General features: G+C 42.5%; 1 protein-coding gene across 3 annotated transcripts in view; it reads left to right on the forward strand.

The window, feature by feature from the left end:
* BCL2 (BCL2 apoptosis regulator) overlaps window positions 1-23,545 on the forward strand; it is a 200,981-nt gene that overhangs the window by 23,470 nt on the left and 153,966 nt on the right. The window contains exon 3 of one of the 3 annotated variants that reach the window (XM_055297114.2): window positions 15,837-18,953. The exons of the other annotated variants lie outside the window; for them this stretch is intronic. Within the exon in view, the coding sequence (XP_055153089.1) occupies window positions 15,837-16,055 (219 nt within the window). The 3' untranslated portion in view covers window positions 16,056-18,953. Of the gene's footprint in view, window positions 1-15,836; window positions 18,954-23,545 lie in introns of those variants that run through there. 3 annotated transcript variants of the gene reach the window in all.

Here is a 23,545-nt window from a genome sequence, read left to right on the forward strand (position 1 = left end):
CCTCAGTCTCCTGAGCAGCTGGGACTATAGGCACCCGCCACCACTCCCAGCTGATTTTTTGTATTTTTAGTAGAAACAGGGTTTCACCATGTTAACCAGGATGGTCTCAATCTCCTCAACTCGTGGTCCGCCCGTCTTGGCCTCCCAAAGGGCTGGGATTACAGGCGTGGCCACCGTGCCCGGCCGGTTCCCATTATATTTCTATTGGACAGCACTGGTCTAGACTGCTAACCATTTATTGCACAATGTGGTCACCTTTTTATTCCCATAGTTGGATATTACTATATAGGAGGATAGAAAGAACTTTCCTTTTTTTCTGCAGATGAGCTACAGTTGTGTAACCCTTTTTAAAGTTCATTCATATTCACGTTCTTGTGGCTCCCATTGTCAGTCTGCTGAGCTGGGCAAAGAAGGCCTCGCCATACTTTTACAGGTGAGCATATTGAAGTGTAAGAGGTCACTGTTGCCAGCCTGCCCTAAGAGTTAAGCCAGGAATAAAACTTCAGTAGTTTCTGGGTGGATGTGGTGGCTCATGCCTGTAATCCCAGCACTGTGGGAGGCCGAGGCTGGAGGATCACTTGAGCCCAGGTATTCAAGACTAGCTGGAGCAACTTGGCAAAACTCTGCCTCTGCAAAACACAAAACAATTAAGCTAGTCATGGTGGCATGTGCCTGTAGTTTCAGCTGCTTGGGAGGCTGAGATGGGAGGATCCCTTGAGGCTGAGATGGGAGGTTGAGGCTGCAGTGAGCCATGATTGTGCCACTCCACTCCACTCCACTCCACTCCAGCCTGGATGACGGAGTGAGATCTTGTCTCAAAAAAAAGGGCTTCAGTAGTTTCTAACTCTTGCCAGCCTGGACCATTACAGCTGGGTTGGGAAGGTTGGAAATAGAACTTTTGACTTCTATTCCAGTGTCTATTAAAAATATACTAAAATTTATGCATGGAAATATTTGCTTTTATTTCTGTACCAAAGATGATAGAACACAGCCCACTTAGAAGTATTTCTGTGTGCATGTGTACATAAATACACACAAACATGTCCTGCAGCTGGCTAATAAAACACAGTAATCAAAGCCTATAGTGGATATTCAGTGTAAAGGTAAGACTTGCTGAATTTTGAGGCCCATTGGGGAAGGGCAGGGTCAGGGTGGGGAAAGCATGTGGTCACAACCAGGGGGCATTTTCTTCTGTTGGGAGTCAACTACTGTTAGGGCAAATTCCTGGCAGCATGAAGCAAGGTCGGTGGATCCCACCTGTCAGAAAATCCTGAGACTGGGTTTAGTCCTTAAGAGATGGAAGAATGAGGCAGGTACCCTGGACCAAAGAGGCAAGGGATCCGACCCAGGTAGTCACCCAGCACTGGGGATGGCTTAGGAAAAAGGATGGGGAGGTTCTAAGGAAGAAGAGAGAAATGATCAAGAAGACGAGGTGGATATGGGTGACAGCTGTGTAGTTGTTGAGGGCATTTAGGGCAAGGGGCCTTGGGTTGTATTCTTCTGACCTGCCAGGCACTTGCTGTTTGGGCACGTCATATACTCTTCTGAGCTTTCATTTCTTCATCTGCAAATGGGGGAGTTGGGTTAGAGGGTCCCTCACTAACATTTTGTGATTCTATGGGTTTTGAAGGCCAGAGAATCAGCAAGAATCGTATTAATAGGCTATCAATGATGGTATAAAGGTTTTGCTTCTCACTGCTGCTCTTTCTGCTCTCTGATGTGCTGGGGGCACTGAGGTCTATGGCAAATGAGATCATTGGCCTGGACCATTCACTTGGCCCTTGACAGACACAGGTTGGGTCTAGGATTTCTTTGCAACTATAGCCAATGCATACATATTGTAGTATAATATCTAAAAACATTTATACCTACTTGTCTTTCTTGGTTCTCCCTGTTCTCCTTGTCCCTACACTTTCTATGAATTATAATAATAATAATTATTATTATTATTATCTTTTTTTGAGACGGAGTCTTGCTCCGTCTCCCAGGCTGGAGTACAGTGGCGCAATCTCGGCTCACTGCAACCTCTGCCTCCCAGGTTCAAGCAATTCTCTGCCCCAGCCTCCTGAGTAGCTGGGACTACAGGCACTCACCACCATGCCCGGCTGATTTTTTTTTTTTTTTGTATTTTCAGTAGAGATGGGGGTTTCACCATCTTGGCCAGGCTGGTCTTGACCTCGTGATCCACCCACTTTGGCCTCCCAAAGTTCTGGGATTACAGGTGTAAGCCACTGCGCCCAGCCTAATTATAATTATTTCTTATCTCCTATCTTCAGAGTCTAGTGCTACACAGATAGTAATTCTCCAACATTGCTCATATGATTTAGTAAATTACTGTGTGTTCTCGGTTTAGAACCATTTTCCCTGTCTTTTACCTTCTATGAATTAAAAAGCTTTTGGACCATGGATGAATGACATAAGAATTTAACTACTTTTTTTTTTCTTTTGAGACGGAGTCTCATTCTGTCACCCAGGCTGGTGTGCAGTGGTGTGATCTTGGCTCACTGCAACCTCAGCCTCCTGGGTTCAAGTGATTCTCCTGCCTCAGCCTCCTGAGTAGCTGGAACTACAGATGTGAGCCACCACGCCCAGCTAATTTTTGTATTTTTAGTACAGACAGGGTTTCACCATGTTGGCCAAGCTAGTCTTGAATTCCTGACCTCAAATGATCCACCAGCCTTGGCCTCCCAAAGTGCAGGGATTACAGGTGTGAGCCACCCTGCCCAGCCTAACTACTTTTTCTTTTTAAAGAATTTATTTTAATCGGGTTTCGTAAATGCAGGGAAACAAAAGCTGTTGGATCTTGGGATAGCTTTGTATTTTGTAGAGAATCATCCCAGGAGCACATTCCCTCACTGAGGGTTCCAGCCACCTCTTCCGCCTCATTATACTTTGCTTAGCACCAAGAAGTCTGGCATCGTTTCTGTTGGAATGAAAAGATTGGCAGAGCTGCCCTGGACAACAGCACTGCAAAACACTGTGGCAGAAGGTTTGGTCTACATACCAAGGCAGCCAAAGTATTAATTGCATTCTCTGTGATCACAAAATAAGGCGCTGAATTATTCTCTTCATGTTTTAAGAATGACAGGCTTTTGCTCTGCCAGCTCCAAGCATAGTGTATCACATGGAAAGGAGATGCTAGATTTGCAAAAAAAAAAAAAAAAAAGACAGAGAGAGAAAAAAAGCAAGGAGTGAAGATCTCTGGTAGCCAGCTGCTTCCTAAGAAAGATTTAAAGCTGAACTGTTGCATGATAGGTACCTATAAAAGATCAGGAGCCGGGTGAGGAAGTGTTTCCATAAATTTACATACTCTATTAAAACATGTTCTATTTTGGAATCTTACTTTAGATTTTGAAATGGGACTTTTCACGTTGCTGGCTATACTTTGATCCCATTTTCCTTTGTTTCGGTGTATTTACTGGAGAAAACTGGTTATGATATTTCTATATGTACTTGTCTCCCCCCAGCCCCTGAACAAGCACCAATATGAGTATTCCAGATATCCAAGGTCCTCTGGACACCCCAGTCTCTTTCACAAAGCTGCCTCCTCAGAGCCTGCTGTCCCGTCTTCTAGGAATGTACCCATTTGAAAAACCCACACTCACACTATCACAACACATACACCGTTTCTTGCTGGTCATTCCTTTAATCTCAGTGGAAGATATAGAGAACTGTTGGTGATTGTTTAACTTGGTTGGGAGGAAAATAGATCAAGCAGGTGACAACCTGCATATTGGGGATTTTCCTATGCTGAAAATTGTTATTCTGTTGCAGCACTCCACCCTCCCTTCACAGCCCCAAAAAAGAGAAGTACGAGTGCTGCTGATGTTCAGGGTTTGAATATGTTTTGGTTTAAGATGTTCAGTGGAATTAGAGAGAATTTCATCCTGGGCAGTGCAGTCAGGCTGGAGGAGTATTTTGGTTTTGTATTACTAAACCTTGTTTTCCCATCCCAGCTGCTTGTGTGCTATCTTGGGGCCACTGAGAACCTGGCTGGGCTCTGTGGGGTGGGAGTGTTGTCCCGGGGCTGAGTCCAGTCAGGGGTGAGGTCGTCTTGGTGCACATCTTGCACGTTGCATGAAGCTCAGAGCCCAGCTTGGCTTTTGCGAACTTCCCCTGTGGGGACACACCCTCCAACCAAAGTGAGGGTCCAGCGGCCACCAGGTTGTGACATGAGAGCCGTCGCTATTATTACTCATCACCTGCAGCAGGAGGAAGGGTGCCCAGACCACAGAAATCTTCTGTCTCTGAGCCTGCGCCTACTGCAGTTGGCAGAGAGCTCCTGAGCTCCTTCCCTAATGCGTGGTGGGAGAGCGCTTTCTTGAGCACTTTTTTCACAGGGTTTCCTGCAGTGGGAGCCTTCCTGATGCTCTTGACCTCCATGCTTATTTCACTCCCAGAATCAAGGAGAACTGTTAAGCCATTCCTCAGTACGATGTGTCATGGCTGAAGAACCATTCATTCAAGACATTGGTGAAGAGGGTTCTTTCATTGCCTTTCTTCAACGACGGTTTATTTGCTGTCCATTTGCTGAGCACCTGGGTGGTGCCAACATGAACCCATTTCCTTCTGTGCGCAAGCCCCCCCTTTCTATTACCAGAGTGCAAGTCCCAGCTGGCATGGTATGTGTGAGTGCGCTGTATAAAGTCTGGAACCACAATTAGAAAGGAAAGCCTTTCTAAAGGTATTTTGTCTTGATATTCATTAACCTATTAGATTGCCATTCTTTCATATCTAGGATGACCATAAAATGTCTCATCCAAGCTGAGACACTTGTTATTAATCATTATTCTGGGACAATAGGGTAGGCCAGGATGGTCCCAGGCAAGCTGATGGCTAGAGTAATAACCCTGCACATATGAAATAAGAATCTTTTGAAGGATCGGGCATGATTTTTTTTTTCCCACTGGGGTTGGCTGGGGCTGGGAGTTTGTAATGAATCCTTCCAGTATTTTTCTGAAAACCAGTGAACTATTTTGTAGGTTTCTGTGTTGTTAGAAACATGCAAACTTATCCACTAAAACCACTCCAGTTGATCTATTAAGTCATTCGTTAGGTCTTACCTGGACTCTCTTCGCTGTCACTGTCATGAACTGTCCACATCACTGGCCCTTTCTCCTATCACCTAGCTCTCCTGTGAGCCCAGCACTGATATAAAGTGGTTTCTAGTCTTCTTGGACTCTTAATTTAACTTGCGTCCCATGGGAATCTTCTAACTGTTTCCCCAAACCACCTTCTAGACATTCATTTCTTTGTTTAGGATTCTAAGAATAGGAAAGAGAGACATAAGCTAGATTCCATTCCTCTTTCAGTAAGATTATCTTTCCAACACGAGAAAGGAATACATCTAAAAAATTCTTTCAACATTTTTTCCCACTTTATTGAGGAAAAAAAAAAAATACTCATGAGTACTCCAGGGCCTTGGTTGATAGTGTGACAAAAATAGCTCCAACTAAACTAAGTAATTCAAGGCTGTTTGCTTTATCTTTGTAGTCTTTCATGTGTTCCCGAGTCTTTTACAGATTGGGATGGTATGCTTTGGTTTAAATTGCAAACTCTTGTATTTAACTTCCTCTGAATGATTCAGGATGGGGCTGTGGACCTGTTAACACTTGATGAATATTGGTTTCTAGTGCAAATGATGACCTGTTGAAGGGCATGAGGCATATCTGAAGGTAGCTGTCCAACTAGGTCACGTTCCCATCAACACTGTATTGTGAATCTTTGGTAAGAAGAGTGATAACTTTTTGCAAAACGTAGTTTTTAAAAATAACCATGAACTTCAGTGTCCCCAGTCAAAATAATAATTCATTTGGGGAACAATTTAGAGATTCTTTCGACAAATACACAGAAATGAAAACCAATCATATGCGCCTCAAGCATTTGATATTGGAAGAAAATTAGCGTCTACTAAGTAAGTAACTCCTATGAAAACCTTATCCATTTTTTGCTTTTTTGCGCTTTTCAATCTGCAGCATAAATTAGGCCACAGGAAAAGGATGGCTCACCTTCAAAGAGCCAGTTGGGTTGGCTGTGTTCTTTCTATTCGTGGAAAACAGCTGTGGGTGCCGGGTGTCGAAGTCAGGCTTTTGTTCCGTGCTAAGGTAGGAAGGTTTGTTCTTGAGACCTATCACTCTTCTGTGGAGGAGGAGTTCGCAGATGGTGAGCTGCTTTATCAACATCTCGGAGGCTTTTGAAATATGTCGATAATGACCTGGGAAAGAGGGCCGAGTGGGATGAGGGTGGGAGTAGGAAAGAAACATTCGGCCCACACAGTGCTCATATCTTCTCTTGTTTTTGTATCTGTGGCAACTGCAGATTAAATGAATTAGGTTATTCTTTTCCATTGCCTTCTACCAAATAGAAGTACTTATTTAAGCCTTGCAGATTTTTTTCCTGCTGAGTGAAGCCTGAACTGAGCCCATGAAAAGTGATCTCTCCAAAGCAAGGGCTCCTGTTTCCCTCCTTCCATCCTGCTATCTCATTCAAGTGAAATTCCTGCCATGGCGTTTATCCTGAGCTTTGTCACACAGGATTACTGCGATGGTCATTACTATGAATGAAGTGTTAAGGTGTTTTCTTTAGCTCAAGATAAAAACCAGTTTTAGGAATGTATTCTCTTTTGCTATGAAAAACATGTTCTAAGGGAACAAACCTCGCCTCATTGCCATTTTTACGTTGAGCAAATGGTTGGGAAGTTCCTTTAATACTGTCTGTCTTGAATCATTGTCTCACTTTTTTTTTCCCGATTCTCTTGCGCGGGACCTTTTTCATCCCCACAGCTTCCGTATCGTCTGTATGCAGCTGATTCTCAAATGGGTATTTCTGCAAATTCCAGTTCTGCTTATATACTATTTCCTGATGACCCTTTCTATCTGGACTTCCTGTTGGCAGTTCAAATTAAACACATAATCAAAATATTTAATCCAAGACTAAACTCAACATCATCCCTCCAAAACCTTTCTTGGACTCAACGGTTTCTCTTCCTGCCCTCATCACTATTCCGATCACCCAGGCTCAAAACCTAGGGTGCATCTTCCAGCTTCTGCTCAGGTTTTGGAGCCCAGCATCCTTCTCTGCCCTCCATTCCTCCCTCACTGGTCTTGCTGCCACCACCTTCTTAACTCTTCCCTAGGGGAATTCATTCACCTGCTCCAGTTTCTCCTCACTCCAGTTTATCTTATACTTTTTGATGATTTAATTAAAATTCTTCCCTGATTGTTTTTCTTTTTGAGGCGGAGTCTCGCTGTGTCACCCAGCTGGAGTACAGTGGGATCATCTTGGCTCACTGCAACCTCTGTCTCCCAGACTCAAGTGATTCTCCTGCCTCAGCCTTTCAAGTAGCTAGGATGACAGGCATGCACCACCATGCCTGGCTAGTTTTTGTATTTTTAGTAGAGGCGGGGTTTCACCATGTTGGCCAGGCTGGTCTTGAACTCCTGACCTCAAGTGATCCACCTGCCTTGGCCTCCCAGAGTGCTGGGGTTATAAGCATGAGCCACCCTGAATTTTTTTTTTAAGGCTTCTCTTCTCCTAGGTAAGTCTTCATTTCCCTTTATCCAGCTGTTCAAATTCCTCTATCTTTCATTTCAACCTATGTGACAGTTTCTTCATCATTCCCTGCTACTCCTTAGCAAGATTGCTATGCTCTGAACCCACCCTGCCTTCTCTCCTCTGGGGATCTTTTTCCTGATGTTTTTACATCCTGGAGTATTCTGTTCCCATCAGAATTCTCCATCCCTTAAGGTCCAGATCTGGTCTCACCTTCAGGATGAAAGTATCCCTGTCGAGAGTGACCCCGCTGATTTCTAAATCTTTACCACCTTTTCAGCCTTTTTTTGGTGCCGTTTTTCCAGGCCTTGTCACATGCTCTTTGACATTACTTTGATATACAAATGTTTGCTACACTTTTCCTTCTTCCTCTTCCAGGTTATAAACACGTTGAGGCCCGGGGCTGTTTTCTAAGTTGTTATTTTAGGCTTGTGTATATCCACCACCATGCCTTAAAAAAAGGCCTCACGTTAGTAAGAGCTCAGTAACATTTGCCGAATGGATGAATGAAGTATGGTGGCTTTGCTATCTCTTACTTTACTTGTTCACTTCTCTCCTAGCCTCATTCATTCATTCAACAATTACATATTGAGAGCCTATTATGTGCCAGGCACTGTGCTATGCATGTAGGTTTATCAGCAAGCAAAACAAGATCCCTGCCTAAATGTGCCAGCATTCTAGATTCTTCCTAAGACTCACCATCTTTGCATTCACTTTACTCAGCTCTTGAAGAAACAGTAGGCGGTTATTTTAAATACTATTAGCTTTATATTTATGTTTTTCTTCTGTGATTATACTTTGCTGCCAAGAACATTATGCTTTCTTGGTAGTCTGCAACTTGAGGTTCCGATTCTCAAAATTGGTTGCATATCCCAATGGCTGTGATGGTGTTGAAAACTCTACTTCTTTTCTCTCCTTGACTGCTAAACCAAATCATTTTCCACGTTCCTCTGAAATATGGACAAAAGACTCCTTGATTTCAGCCCTATGTGCAGCATGGAAACTTTCACTAGGCTGTGCCTACTGACTAATAGCAAGTCAATGCCCATCTTCCCTTGGTTGCTTGCTAAATATTCTAAAACGAAAACAAAACAGCAGTGAATTATAGCCTAGCATCAGTAAGAATGGAAAACAACTGCTTTTCAAAGCTTGATTCATATTGTTTTTAATAAGGAAGGAAAAGCTTTGTTATATAAACACATGAAAATATGGTTGTGTTCATGGCAAGTATGTTAATGGAGAATGTGCCTAAAATCTTTACTGGGTCAGTATCATTCCCTCTTTGTGATGCTGAAGGAAAGTCACAAAACAAAAACAACTCAGAAGAAGCTAATGTGTCATCTTCATGTAGAGATCTGTATTCAAAGTTCTTTTTCATTGTAGCTGTAATGAAACAGTATTTGTGGAAAGATATTGCACTCAATGCCAAAACCCAACAATTTTGTTTTCAAATTCCTAAAAACTAAAAAAAGAAATCTTGGTGACATAAATGTTCCAAAATCAAAATGTCCAAAATGAACTCATCAACTTCCTCCTCTAGCCTGCTCATCTATGTCTGTTCTGTCTGCTTAATGATATCACTGTCCACCCAGACAGAGCCCCAAACTCTTAAATCATTTTCAACTTAGTTTTCTCATCTGTGAGATAGAGCTTTGCTGGATCATCTCTTAAGATTCTTTCCAGCCCTGAAAGTCTGCATGTCTGAGTTCTTCACTCATACTCCCCACATATCTCAATCCCACTTCTAAAAATCTCTCTTCCCTAAATCTCTGGTTTTTAGGTTTTTTTTGTTTTGTTTTGTTTTGTTTTGTTTTATCTTGCTGCTGCTGCTGCTGCTGCTGCTGCTCTAATTCAACCTCTCATTCCTTCTTGCATATGCTGTAACCTCCTAGCCAGTCTCCCTGCCATTTAAAAAATTATTCTTAAATTTACCTACAGTAAAATTCATCATTTTTGTGTAACTTTGTGGGTTTTGATAGATGAACAGAGAAGTAACCACTACTCTAATCAGGATACAGAACAGGTCAGTCACTCCCCCCAAAATATTTCATGATAAGAGTTTGTACTCAAACTGCCTGCCGCCCCTTAACCCTTAGCCCCGGCAACTGCTCTTCTCTTCTATATCCCTAGAGTTTTGTATTTTCCAAAATGTCATAGATTGGTATCCTTCTCTTTCAGCACCTGTTCCCAGCCCATCCATCCTCTTCATCAATGCCATTTATCTTCCTAAAACACATCTCTGTTGAGCACCTTGAGAAACACTTAATTTCTCTGAGCTTCAGTTTCCTTGTTAGAATGTGACCCAGCCAGAGTATAAAATAAGGAGTATACAGAATTCTAATACTTTCTAAGGAGGTTGGTTCCTGAGGAGGACCCTTCGTCTTGCTAGTTGGGGCGACTGATAGGCAGACCAGAGAAGCAGGAAGTCACTCTGAGTAAGAAATGGTGGCCTAGAGCTCTTGTGAGAAAAGGGATCCAAGAAGGGGGTAGTAGAGAGAGAAGTGAGAGACAGAGAAAAGAGAACAACTGCCACGAGAAGCAAAACGCTGGAGAGGGACAGATGTCTACAGAAGATGTTTTGGGACAGTTTTGCTGTTGAATGAGTGCCAGTATCCTTCCATAGTGGCCTCGGGAGACCTGTAGTTCAGACCCATGTTGTAGGAGGTGTCTTTTGAATGGGTCTTATTTTGAGGAGGGACCCAGGAGACCCAGATCTGCAATAGGGATAACGACATCTGCTCCATGCAATCATCATTAGGGGGTCATGGGGTAGTGAGATAGGACCCTGCCTGGCAGAGATTGGGCACCAAGGACTCCCTTCCCACCATCCTCTGCCATCTCTGCCTTCTCTTCTTACTTCTTGCCTCTCACCTGGAAACTGCCCCAAACCAAATCCTCCTACCTCCCCTTCAATGACCTTCAGGATGCCAGCCCTGAAGGTCGGCTCAGAGGTCCCTGTATACCAAGCTACAGAGTTTGGTGTACAGCTGACCTTCAGGGCTGGCACCAGCCCACTTTCCAATCTACCTCCCACTAACGGTCTCTGTCCTCCTTACTTTCTGCTCCCAATCCTAGCCCCTACTCCTGCCCTAATCTCATGTCCCAGCTACATTTAACTCCTTTGTTGAACCCTCCTGCCTCCCCTTCAATGAAAATTAACCTATCCTTTGTCTACATTCATTTTACGTTTATTCATTTTGTGTCTACATCCATTTTCTGTGTATATATACAATAGGTTTTGAATCATAATTATTCATGTCTGTTTCGACACCCCTGCCCCCAACTGTGTAAAAGGTGCTCAATTCATATTTGGTTAAATGAAATGAATTCCTAAATAATCACAGCAAGTTTGAACCTAGTGAAGGAAGTGTTAAGGCATTTCTTTTCTATTATGCTCCCATTTTAATGTACAGGTAGCATGCTGGCTATGGGACAGGTTTTACTCTTCCAGATTTCCTGTGGTTGTCAATGCATCAGGCAGCCTGTTTCCAAACAGCTGCCACATGGCCAAAGCTCCTCAAGTGACCCTTTTATGTGTATAAGAGCAGGACATAGTTGAGATATACCCAGGAGAAGTAAGGGCATTGAAAACCTCCCAGACTGCTGTTGCGGAAAGGACAGGGAGAATGCCACCACCTGGAGGTGGGAAACTGGACGTTGCTATACCTGCCTCTCCATCACCATCATATAGTTTGTGTGCTGTCAAATTTAAGTTGCCAACAGAAGCCATGGACCACAAAAACATGCTTGCTAAATCAAGTTGAGTGAGATGCACTTCTAGTACTTTCCAAACCCATGCCGAGATGCGGAGCCCCCAGCCCCACGCAGACACATTTTCCCTGCATGGAAACAGTGCACCCTCTCCCCCTACACACTCAGAGATGAGAGGAGATGAGCCTGTTTGTGAAACCAAACTCAGCATTCTGTTTCTGTGTAAGAGCCGTACCACATGGCTGACATACGTTCAGTCCATGGCTGGCACAAGCCTCTTGAACACATCCCCCATCCAGTACCTCCCCAGCAGTGACCCATCGCATATTTGCATATGTTCCCCTGTCACAAGATTGTGGGGAGGATGCAGTCTGCAGCTGCCTCCTTACCTAGCTACAGCTCCAATTAAGGGCACGCATTCTTGGGGAGACGTTGGGAGCATCACAAGGGCCCCTTCCGTTCCCAGAACTCAGTTCCAGAGGTCAGCCAGAAACAGAATTCCAGAGGTCAGCCAGAGAGAGAAGGTGACAAGGACAGAGCCCCTACTGACATTTTTCTTCCCACCCATCCCATCTCTAGGGCAATGGTCTTCAGCAGGGAACAACGGGCCCTCATTCCCTGCCAGGGAAGCTGAGTACACACAACTGCTGGACGGGCGAGAAGTTCCCCCCATGATCTTTATTTTTCCATTTAGAAAGAATCCTTGTTCCAGCCCCTTCTCTCCAGCTGCTGCGTGTGAGCCTGTCTCTGTCTCTTGGGTGGCGCAGCTGCAGGTGAGCCAGCTGTGGGCAGCCCTGAAGGACAGCGAGGTAGGGAGCCTGGTTGTGAGGTCTCTGCTCCCTGGGGATGCTCTGCAGCCTTTTGCCAGCAGCAAGTCTGAAACCTTCCATGCCTGACTCCCCCTTTCCATTTTTTTCCTGGCGTCTGCCCTTGCTGGAGTGGAGCATGGTGGGAGCCAGCCCCTGGAGCCTTCCAGGATTCTCACAGTCTGCAGCCAGAGCTGCGTAGGCCTGACCTGGGCCCAGCGGGAGGAGGATTTTGAGTAAAAACCAGTGGTTCCTCTCCGTCCAAACCCCCCACCCCTGGAATACATTGCAACCAAATATTTACTCAAGGTTCCCCTTGCCATTTAAAAATAAGATGCTTCACCTACTAGCCTGGCGGTGTTCTCTGCTCTGAAATTTTATGCTCTTGAGTCGTAGATTTGAAGGTAGCTTTTTTTGGATTTAAAATTTCAAACTAATGAACTTGTTTAAAGTACTCTGTCAAGTGCTGGGAGCTGCTTAAGCATTGCCACATAAGCACTGCAGAGGCTGGGTCTGGCACATGTCTTGTTGCGAATAACCCCAAGAAGAGTCTCTCTACCTTTGGTGCAATTCAGATCTTAGGAATAGGACTTCTGGGGTCCCCTGTTTGGGGACTGTGCTTAGCACACACACTTGGGTCCTTGCATGAAAGCCTGCAAAAGTATATGTGACTTCCTCTCTTTTCTTCTCAACCACTGCACCCCCATTTTGGAGGATTCTTAGACTTCTTAGTGGGGAGGCAGAGGTGGATAATGATGCACTCTGAGTCAGTCCTGTCTACCTTCTTCTACCTCAAAGGGCTTCCATTAACATCATCCAGGCAATGGTTATAAATCCTGCCACCCAGGCCACATCTCAGACCAATTTAATAAAAATATCTGAGCTGGAGAGGGGAACCCAAGAATTAGTATTTTTTAAAGCTCCTCAGAAGTGCCCCCAGGCCAAGGCTGCCAGCACCATATTCATTTGTCAGCACGCTCAGGGGCACACTGGTACCCTGTGGGCTGACCTGCTGCAGTTAGTGACAAAAGCCGGATTTTGATTGTTCAGAAAAGTAAGGGTTCTTTGCTGTCGCTGTGGAGTCTCCAGTCAGATTTTCCATTGGAATAGGAAACAAATGCCAAGTTTATTTTAAAAGTGCTCTTGAGCTACCTAAAACTAGGAAGCAGGAAGAATCCTCGGGGAGCAGTTGATTCTCACATTTGAATGTGTCTTCGCCTCCTCTGAACCAAACTTCATGGTTTCATCCATTACCAAAGAGGCCCTGGTGACTTAGGAGGGATAGAATTGAACTGAAAATTCTGGGGTCGCTGGAAAAGTGATTTAACCAGTTTTTCGCCACATAGGGAAAGTTATTTGGTGAGGTAACAGACCTCGAATCCCTGCACTCTTCTACGTGTGGTTCTGGGTTGGGATACGGTTCCCATGAACAGATCATTCCTGGCTGATTTTGTTCAGTGATTATTTGTTTAAAACTTTAAAAAGAAGAAGAGCAGATACAGTACATTTGTACTCAGCTAGCCACGCAAACATCTTTAGGCTAAGAATAATAAACAACTAAATTAGTGGTTTGTTTTATTACCAAACTGATAGGGTTTCACAGGCAGGAAAAGACTGTACCTCCCAGGCTGGAGAAGGTTAAGTATTTTTGTCAAGGAGGATTAAAAACCCTAAAAGCTTTTGGTTGAATTTTACTGAAATCAGAACATGTATCCATTTGAGAGCTAGCAACCAAACCCATAGAGGTGACATGGAATGTTTTTAATTCTGAGAGATGGGCGTTTCAGTACTCGGAAAATGACATTTGTTTTGACATTTGGTATTTTTGTTGCCATACTTACTGCCTTTAGTTCTTAGTGGAAGTAGTTTGCTGCTCCTAATTACCCAAAAGGCAAGAAAAAAATAACTAGAAATTTTTCAAAAGAGGGGAAATATGTCTTGAAAGTTTCATTAATTGCAAAATGAAATTAAATGGAGCATTCAATAGAAGTACTTCTCAGAACCAATGGAGAATTTCTCAGAAAGGAGCCCATTAAAGCTGGATTCTCTAAAGCAGTGGAAATCCCAGGAACAAAAGCCAAATGCCTGGGAATTGAGTTTCAGAAGAATTTTTGAATTGGTACAGATCAGTAATTTACAAAATGGAATGGAATCACTGAATGTTCTAAAATCTGTTCCGCTAAAATGGGATAATAAATTTAGGTTACATGGACCCTGCACATTCAACTTGTGCTATTATGATATATATATATTTACTGCTATTTATTAAGCATTTGCTGTGAACCAGGGCCTGTATTTTGACATACATGATCTCACTTTGTCTAATTACAAAGATCCAGTGCCTTTCAAAGAAGTCATTAGTAGATTTTGGAAGGGTCGTGTTGATGACTTTTTGGTGTTTTGAGTAAGTAAAATGTGTAATGGCATTTGAGATATTGAATGCTTGTTAAAGCTGACCTTGAAAATAAGATTTTCATTCCATTGCCATGCTTTACAAATCAAACTGCCATTTAGGAGGGAAAAAAGACAAATAAATGAAGCCAACTTTCTTTATTTCTTAAACCATGGGTTAAACTGGGTATTTGGACACATCGTTTTCAAGGCCACTATAGGATACTGCAGGCAAGTATTTTGAAACTTGAAAGCATTTCTGATAAACTTCCAGGGAAAATTCTGATCTTTTGGTCCATGAGAGAAATAACTGCTAGTTACAACTCTGGATTGGAATCGCAGTTTAAAGATAATCAGAACTGCAGCTTAAACATCATCAAAGGGCGACCTGTAGCTTAGCTTTCTTAATTACATGTGTCAAGAACTTGTGATAACAGACCTAATTGAAATGACTTATTGAGTCAGGTATTATTAATGCCCTTTTAATTAACTATAATTTTTAATTTACCTGATCAGCATTAAGCTCACTTTAGCCAACAAAAGGCTATGGGCTACAGTCAAATTGCAAATAGAATACTTAGTAAATGTGATAATATTAGCTCCTACTATGGACTAATATTAGTTTGGTCTTTACCAGAAGAAATCCTTGTGCGTATTTATGTTGAAAGATGAAATAACTTAGTGAAATTGTTAATGAAGTATTGGATAAGGTAATTTAAAAATAACAAACCCAACTACCAACACCACCACAAATAAACCATCAGCCTAAGGTGGACATGTTGGCTTCTCTCTGTTCTTAACATGTTAAAATTAAAATTAACTTCTCTGGTGTGTGGAGATGTCTTACAATAACAGTTGCTACTATTTCTTTTCTTTTTCTCTTTCTTTCCTCTTTCTTTCTTTCTTTCTTTTTTTTTTTTGAGACAAGGTCTCAATTTGTCACTCAAAGTGAAGTGCAGTGGCATGAACATGGCTCACTGCAGCCTTAACCTTCTGGGTTCAAGGACTCCTCCTGCCTCAACCCTGCAAGTAGCTGAGACTACAGGCACATGCCACCACGCCCAACTAATTTTTGTATTTTTTTTATGGAGACAGGGGTCTCACTGTGTTACCCAGGCTGGTCTCAAACTCCTGAGCTCAATTGATCCACCTGTCTCAGCCTCCCAAAGTGCTGGGATTACAGGTGTGAGCCATCACGCCTGGCATATTATTAATATTTTTTAATAATTTTTTTAAATTGTGGTAAAATATATGTAACATAAAATTTGTAATTTTAACCATTTTTCAGTGTACAGCTTAGTGGCATGAAGTTTCTTCACAATCTCATGCATCCATCACCGCCATTTATCACCAGGTTATTTTTTCCTTCTCAAACAGAAACTCGGGATCTGTTCAACAGTAATGCCTTGTTCCCCCATGTCTGCAGCCCTGGCAACCACCATACTACTGTCTGCCTCTATGAACTTGACTACTTTAGGTACCTCACATAAGTGGACTCACACTTGTGACTGTCTTGTGACACTAAGCATGATGTCTTCAAGGTTCATCCATGTTTTGGCCTGTGTCACAGCTTCCTTCATTTTGAAGGCTGAATAATATTCCATTGAATGGATCTACCACATATTATTTCTCCATTCATTTATTGATGGATACTTGAGCTGCTTCCCCTTTTGGACTAATGTGAATAATGCTGCTATGAACAGTATATACACATATCTGTTTGAGTGCCTGCTTTCAATTCTTTTGAAATTCCACTTCCGGAAGTGGCATTTCTGGATCCTATGGTAATTCTATTTTTAGTTTTTTGAGGAACCATCTTACTGTTTTCCGTAGAAGCTACACCATTTTACATTTCTACCAGCAGTGTACAAGGGTTCCAGCTGCTCTAATTCCTGACCAACATTTCTTATTTTCTGCTTTTTGAAGATAGCCCTCTTAATGGGTGTGAAGTGGTTAACTTATTGTGGTTTTGATTTGGATCTCCCTAGTGATTAATGATGTTGAGCATCTTTTTTATGTGCGTATTGGCCATTTATTTATCTTGTTTTTAGAGAAATGTCTCTTCAAGTTCTTTGTTGATTTTTTAAAATCAGGTTGTTTTGTTGTTATTGAGTTGTAGGCGTTCTTTACGTATTCTGGACGTTAATCCATTATCAGATATACAATTTGCAATGCTACCAATTCTTGAGGCTCACAGTATGCCAGATGTTCTACTAGGTGCTTTATATATAGGATCTTAATCCATTTTATAGCCCCGAGAAATAGATATTATCACCCTCATTTAATAGATAAGGAAACTGAGGCTTTGAAAGTTTAAATAACTAATTCAAGATCATACAATTAGTAAGTGGCAGAGGTAGGATTGGATCACAGGTATGACTCACTCCAAAGCCTGTGATCTCATGTAGTTTGGCATGGATACTCTTCTCTCTTTTTGATTTATGATTTTCCTTCATTTAAAAAATCTTTTATTTAGAAGTATAATAAATATACCAAAATGTACATAAAATATAAATGTTATCCCATTGGACATTTTAAAGTAAAGACTTTGTAGCCATCATTCAGGTAAAAGAAACAGGGCATTGCCAGCCCCTATAAGGCCGTGTTCCCTGACAATCATAGCCCTGTACCTTCCACCAAAGGTAGAAATTATGTTAACTTTTATGGTAGCCAATTCCTTACTTTCCTTATACTTTTACCACCTAAGTATGTCACCCTAAATGATATAAATTAGTTGTGCTTGTTATTTAACTTCATGTAGATGAAATTATAATGTATGTAGTTTGTGTTTTGGGCTTCGTTTGCTCATAGTTACTTTTGTGAGATTTCATGAAGCTAAAGTTTGTTCATTTTCCTTGTTGTATTTTATTGTAAAAGTTCACCTACTGTATTTATCCATCCTGTTGTTGTTGTTATCATATATAATGCTGCTGTGAACATTATTGTACCTGTTCTTTGGTGCCTTGTGCATATATTTCTGTTGATAACACACCAAGTAGTGAAATTGTTGTGGATGTAATGCCATGTATGAGAGTTCCTGTTGTTTTGTATACTCTCCAAACTTAGAACTGTCAGTCTCTTTAATTTTAGCCATTCTGGCATGTTCACAGGAGTATCACATTGTGGGTTTAATTTGCATTTCCCTGGTTACTTATTACTAATAATCTTTTCATATGCATATTTTCTTTTAGAACGTGCCTGTGCAAGTCTCTTTTCCATTTTTCAACTGTGTTGTCTATTTCTTATGGATTTGTAGGAGCTCTTTGCAGCTCCTGGCTATGCATCCTTCATTAATTTTGTGTGTTGCAAATATATTCTTCCATTTTGTGACTTGTCTTTTTAGTCTCAAAACAGAATCTTTTGATGAAAAGAATTTCTTAATTTTGATGTAACCTCATTTATCACTCTTTTCCTTCGTGGTTGGCACTGGTTGTGTCTTGTTTGACAATGTTGCCTATCCCAAAGTCATGAAGATTTTCTCTTATGTTAACTTCTAAAAGTTGTATCATTTGTCTTTTATATTTATATCTACATAATGCACCTGGGATTGTGTTATATGAATGCTGTGAATTTGGGAGGCGCGTGTTTCCTTTTTTTCCCACGTGGATATCCAATCAACTCAGCCACATTTACTGGGGGAAGACATCTTTTTTCTAATGCACTATAGTGTTAGGTTTTTCAAAATTTAGGTGTCCATATATGTGTGGGTGTGTTTATGAGTCTGTCTATTCTTTTCCACTGGTCTGTTTTCCTACACTTGTGCCAATGCCACACTGTCTTACTTATAGCTCTGTAAGTCTTGGTATTGTTAAAGAAAAAAATATTTGTAACATTTGTTAAAAATGTCAGAGAAGACTTTATTCAAGGAGGGGAACATTGTGATAGGTAGAGGGACTGCTGCAACGAGGTCTTGCTGTGGGGAGGAGAGAGATTAGGCTGGCGTCTAACTTCTACAAGGACAAGGGGATTTATAGTCAAGCAGCAGGGTGGGGTCAGTGGATGGAAGAGGAACTAAGAGGAAACATCAGAGACAGGGGTATTCTTGCTAGACTAACTCAACAGAATTCTTGCTGAAGGCAGGCCAGGGTGATAAGATATCAAGAGTTAGGGGTGAGGACAGATACCAAGGGTGGAGAATTTTCACTAAAACTAGCAGGATTCTTGCTTAAACTGGATTCTACAAGACAGAAAAGGAAGCCCAAGGTCAGTGTCTAGTGGAAGAGAAGGCTCTGGGGAGACCGACCTGAGTTTGATCTAGGAGACTCTTTGTCAGTATCCTGTAGAATACGACCTTCACCTCATTTTCTTTTCCTCAAGTGTATCTGGACTGTATTTGGCCTTTTGGGCTTCCAGGTGACTTTTAGAGTAAGTTTATCAAGATCTACAAAAATAGCTACTGAGATTTTGATTTGAATAGTATTTCTTCCTGATAATTTCTGAGTAAAATTCATTTTAAGGAAGCAGGAGGGGCAGTGGCCTGATGAAAAGCAAAAATGAAGAAAAGAATAAGGAAAGGCACAGTTTTGCCATCACCAGCCAGTGTTTAGTGATCTTAAAATAGCTGCTTTTGTTTTTGAGCATCATTTGTTGGGTATGGAGTTATAGAAGTTGAGTTGAGGAACACTGGCTTCTAGAATCAAATATTGGCCTCTATGCATAGAGTGTTTCTGTACAGTGAGTGGGGAGGATGGGCAGGGGCCACTGAGGACTGTGGCATGTCCCCACATTAGAGTGTATCTCACACAGAGCCTGTCCTGAAAATATAGTTATTTTAAAAAAGTGTTTCCCCCTCCTTTTTATTGGCCATTTTCCCTTTTACTGCTCTTTACCTAGCAAAGGGTGGGCATGAGAAACATGGTCAGTGGATGAGAAAGCCATTTTACAACAGTGGTTATGGGGGTGGGAGAGTAAAATTTCCTGGTTCCTGGGGAAGCTAAGCCCATTGGTAGGACCAGACTTTTGCATGTGTGTTTCTTCCTTTAGTCATCTACTAAGGTTAATAAATACCTTAAAAAAAAAAGGGGACATGATCTCCCTCTGTTACCCAGGCAAGTGATCCTCCTGCCTCAGCCTCCCAAAGCACTGGGATTACAGTCATGAGACCCTGCACTGGCTTATTAACAGTTTTTTTTTTTTAGGGAGACAGAGTCTCACCAGGCTGGTCTCAAACACCTAACCTTGAGTGATTTTCCTTCCTTGGTCTCCCAAAGCATTGGAACTACAGGCATGAGCCACCACACCCGGCCAAGTAGTGCCTTTTATGTCTCAGGCACTGTTCTTGGTGCTGGGGAACAAGATAGACAAAATCCTCACTTTCGTAGAGCTTAATTCTAGTACTAGAGACAGTCAAGAAATGATTAAATAGAAGATGTAATGTTGGGCTCTGATAAATTCTATAGGAAGAAAAAGGAGAGTCAGGGATGGGGAAGGGAAGTGACGAAGGAGCCCTGTGGATCTCGGAGAGGGGAGAAAGAGGTATTGCAGCGAGAGGGAGGGAAAGTGGCTAGAAATGAGATGGAGGAAAGCAGCCCTGGCCAGACCCAAAACCCCACTTCTTATGATAGATATTTAGTAACACCCTTTTCACTCTTCAATGATGAAATTTGTAGAAAATATAACCTATCTACCCACATCATTACAAACCATCCATACAATGCCTTAACTGTAATAGAAAGGAAGTACAAAAGGGGAGAAATGTATCATGAACTAAGAAGTATTTCATGACTACACTGGAAGACATAATGGTGTGGTCATATGTTTTGCACCCACTTGTAGGATCACTGCAAACGTGGCAGCTATAAATCCAGACGGCTGCAGATGTGTTATATTGGCCACTCAAATGACATAATCGGTGTTGACTTTAGTGATGTGATATTTCTGAAATGGCGAATAAGTGTTAGTAAGGTTCTAAACAAAACAAAGTACATCATTCCCTATTGAAATCCAGCATTTATGAAAATCATGGAGGAAACCCTTGTGTTGACAGGTAAAATGGCGTAGGCTTTTCAGCCCTTCCAGGGGAGGCTGGAAAGTCCTGGGGGACATAGAACATTTGTGGCTTGTGCTAGACCATCCCATGCACTGCAAGTTGTCCAGCCTGTCTGGCCCCACCCTCTACATGCCACTAATGACTACCAATTGTCCTGTGACTACCAGAACAGCCCCCATGGATTTCCAAAATGCCTTTTCAAGGATTTTGAGTTTTGTTTGCATGTAACGAGAAGCCAGCAGACAGTTTGGATCAGGGAAGTGAAGTGATCCAACCTAGGTTTTAAAGGGATCTGCCATTCATAAAAATAATGAAGAGGAGGCTGAGGTTTCTGTGTCATTTAGCAAGGACTGGCCCCCAAGAGTGAGCTGCAGAGGTACCAGGCTGACCTCAGTCTTCTCTGTCTGTCTCAAGCTTAGACTCACCCAGAAGTCTGTCTTTCTGCTCCAGAGCCACCTAGACCACCCATCAGAGGCCTCCCTCTAATGAAGAGTAGAGTAGGGGCACCCCATGGTGTCCTTTGTGCCCTAAACCCTGTACAATAACAGGTGTTGGCCGTCACCTCAAGCAGGTTTCAACCATCACTCCCTTCCCACCATACACACACTCCCAGCTCATTTTGACTCCCTTTCCTGCAATAATAACAGATTCTTGCAAAGTGGTTAGAAGAAGTTAGGAAGTTAAGCCTCACACTAGGGTTATTTTGCCAGGAGACCTTCCTCTCCTAAGGTAACCCCCTCCACCACGCGGGCACCCCAGTGGGATCTGCTGCAGTCTGCGCCAGGATTTGCTTGGCCTGCAAGAGTTGGCCATGGCAGATGCCTTTCCTGTAACTGGAATCCCCCGTGCCTGGCCTTCCAGACAGTAGAGAGACAATTGGATAAACCCTAAACTGGAAATTACAAACAATAACTACTCTGTTAGTTTACATATGAAACTACTTAGGCAAGTCCTTTTTATTTTTTATTTTTTGACAATATGAAGCTCATTATTCGTGACACTCGGGGCACTCTCAAAATGTGCTCAAGAAAAGGGTCACGGCTGTGTAGTATTTAGCACCAGAATGGAAACACCCATTCCAAGTTCTCTTCCATCCTTTGGCCACCGAGAGGTTTGGTTTAGGGGTGCCGGGGAGGACAGGAAGGGGAGATCCACTTTAACTTGCTGTCGTTGAGTGAAGGTGAGGCAGGAGTGAAAGGCACTGTTGTTGCTGAGTGTGTTTTCATGAAATCTAACCTTATTTAACATGATCTCCAGTAACTCACTGGTCTTCAAGTTACATAAACCTTGATCGAAAATTATTTCCCATTTTTTTTTTTTTTTGAGACAGAGTCTGACTCTGTCACCCAGGCTAGAGTGGTGCAGTGGCGTGACTGGCTCCCTGCAACCTCAAGCGATCCTCCTGCCTCAGCCTCCCAAAGTGCAGGGATTACAGACATGAGCCCCTGCACCTGGCCTCGATTTTTTTTCTATAAAAGGATATTAGAGCAAAAGAGTGAATATGTATACCATAGTGGTCAAATAAATACTTCTACAGGGGCCACACACAAAACTGTGAAGGCAGAATCTATTTCTGTCTTTAGATGTGTTGGTCAATAGGTGTTTGGGCCCATGCATGTAGGACCCAAATGTAATAGCAGCACTATACTCTACAGCGTGTGCGTAGCTAGATTCAGAATTTTTGGTTTTAAAAATGAAGCTTTTATTTATATTTACGCATCAGGTCACCGAATACTTGGATTCAACCAAATGCTTGAAAGCTCCTTCATTTGGGGGAAGGTGGGTTTGGAGGCAGAAATCCTTGCAGACTCCACACCCAGGGTTTTACTAGGTCCTCCGCGGCAGGTGGAAGGAAAGCTTGTTGCCCTGCAGTTCCATTTGCTTTGAAAACAAGGGTGGGAAGGGTTCACCGATTGATCATTGTGCATATCCAATGTGGGAAAAGTGTTATTTAGAGTATCATTATAAAAGCGGCTGCACATGGTGGCTCCTGCCTGTAATCCCAGCACTTTGGGAGTCTCAGATGGGCAGATCACTTGAAGTCAGGAGTTTGAGACCAGCCTGGCCAACATGGTGAAACCCTGTCTCTACTAAAAATACAAAAATTACCCGGGCATGGTAGCGGGCACCTGTAATCCCCACTATTCGGGAGGCTGAGTCACAGGAGAATCACTTGAACCCAAGAGGAGGAGGTTGCAGTGAGCCAAGATCGCACCACTACATTCCAGCCTGGGTGACAGAGCAAGACTCCATCTAAAAAAAAAATAAAAATAAAAATAAAGAATATCTTTATAAAAGCTTGACTCCCATGGTAGATGGACCTAATTAAGGTTTACCAGCAAGTCTCAGAAATTAGCGTAGGAAATTACCATAGAGGCATGTAGGAGCCATCCAAATTTGGCCAACTCAGAGGGTAGAGAGAAAAAATATCTTTCCCTCCTTCCTAATCTCAAGGGAGATGGAAAACAAGAAGATTTAGAGCCTCAAGAATGAGGATTGAGGAAGTACAATGTAAAAATGGCTCCCTCGGTCCCTTCTTGGAAAAAAAAAGTCCAGAGAGTTTCCAAAAGTGGTTTTCCCCTCCTTTTTGAGGAAGATGTATTTTTATTCCTTTGTGAAGAATATCATCTTAGTAGTCTTAGCTCATTTGTCTATTTCCCTCTTTAATATTAATTTGATCTGAGATGCTTGTAAAGACAAAGCAACAAAAAGATCTCATGCCACCTTCATTTGCCACCATCACCTGCGAAGTTCAGACAACGCAGTATAGACAGAGCCTTAAGAGGGAGGAGTCAGGCACGAGGCTTTGTGAGGGGTGGGTGGTCAGGGGTGTAGCCACAGCCTTTGATCATAAACCATGACCGGTTAGAACTAGGAGGAACCTCAAAGTCGCTAGGTTCAACTCTCTCATTTCATAGACGCGAAAAATGAGGTCCAAAGAGTTCAAGAGACTGCCGAGGGTTGTACAGCTAATCGGCCAACCTAGCAATCGAAGGACAGATTTGAGTATTTTTTTTTTTAAAGCATAGGCTTTTAAGTTCTTTATCATTGTCAGTTTACTTTGGTTTGCCTTTGACCTTCACCACCCCAGCTGGTA

The sequence above is a fragment of the Symphalangus syndactylus genome, chromosome 1 (genome assembly GCF_028878055.3).
Source record: "Symphalangus syndactylus isolate Jambi chromosome 1, NHGRI_mSymSyn1-v2.1_pri, whole genome shotgun sequence".
NCBI lineage: Eukaryota > Metazoa > Chordata > Mammalia > Primates > Hylobatidae > Symphalangus > Symphalangus syndactylus.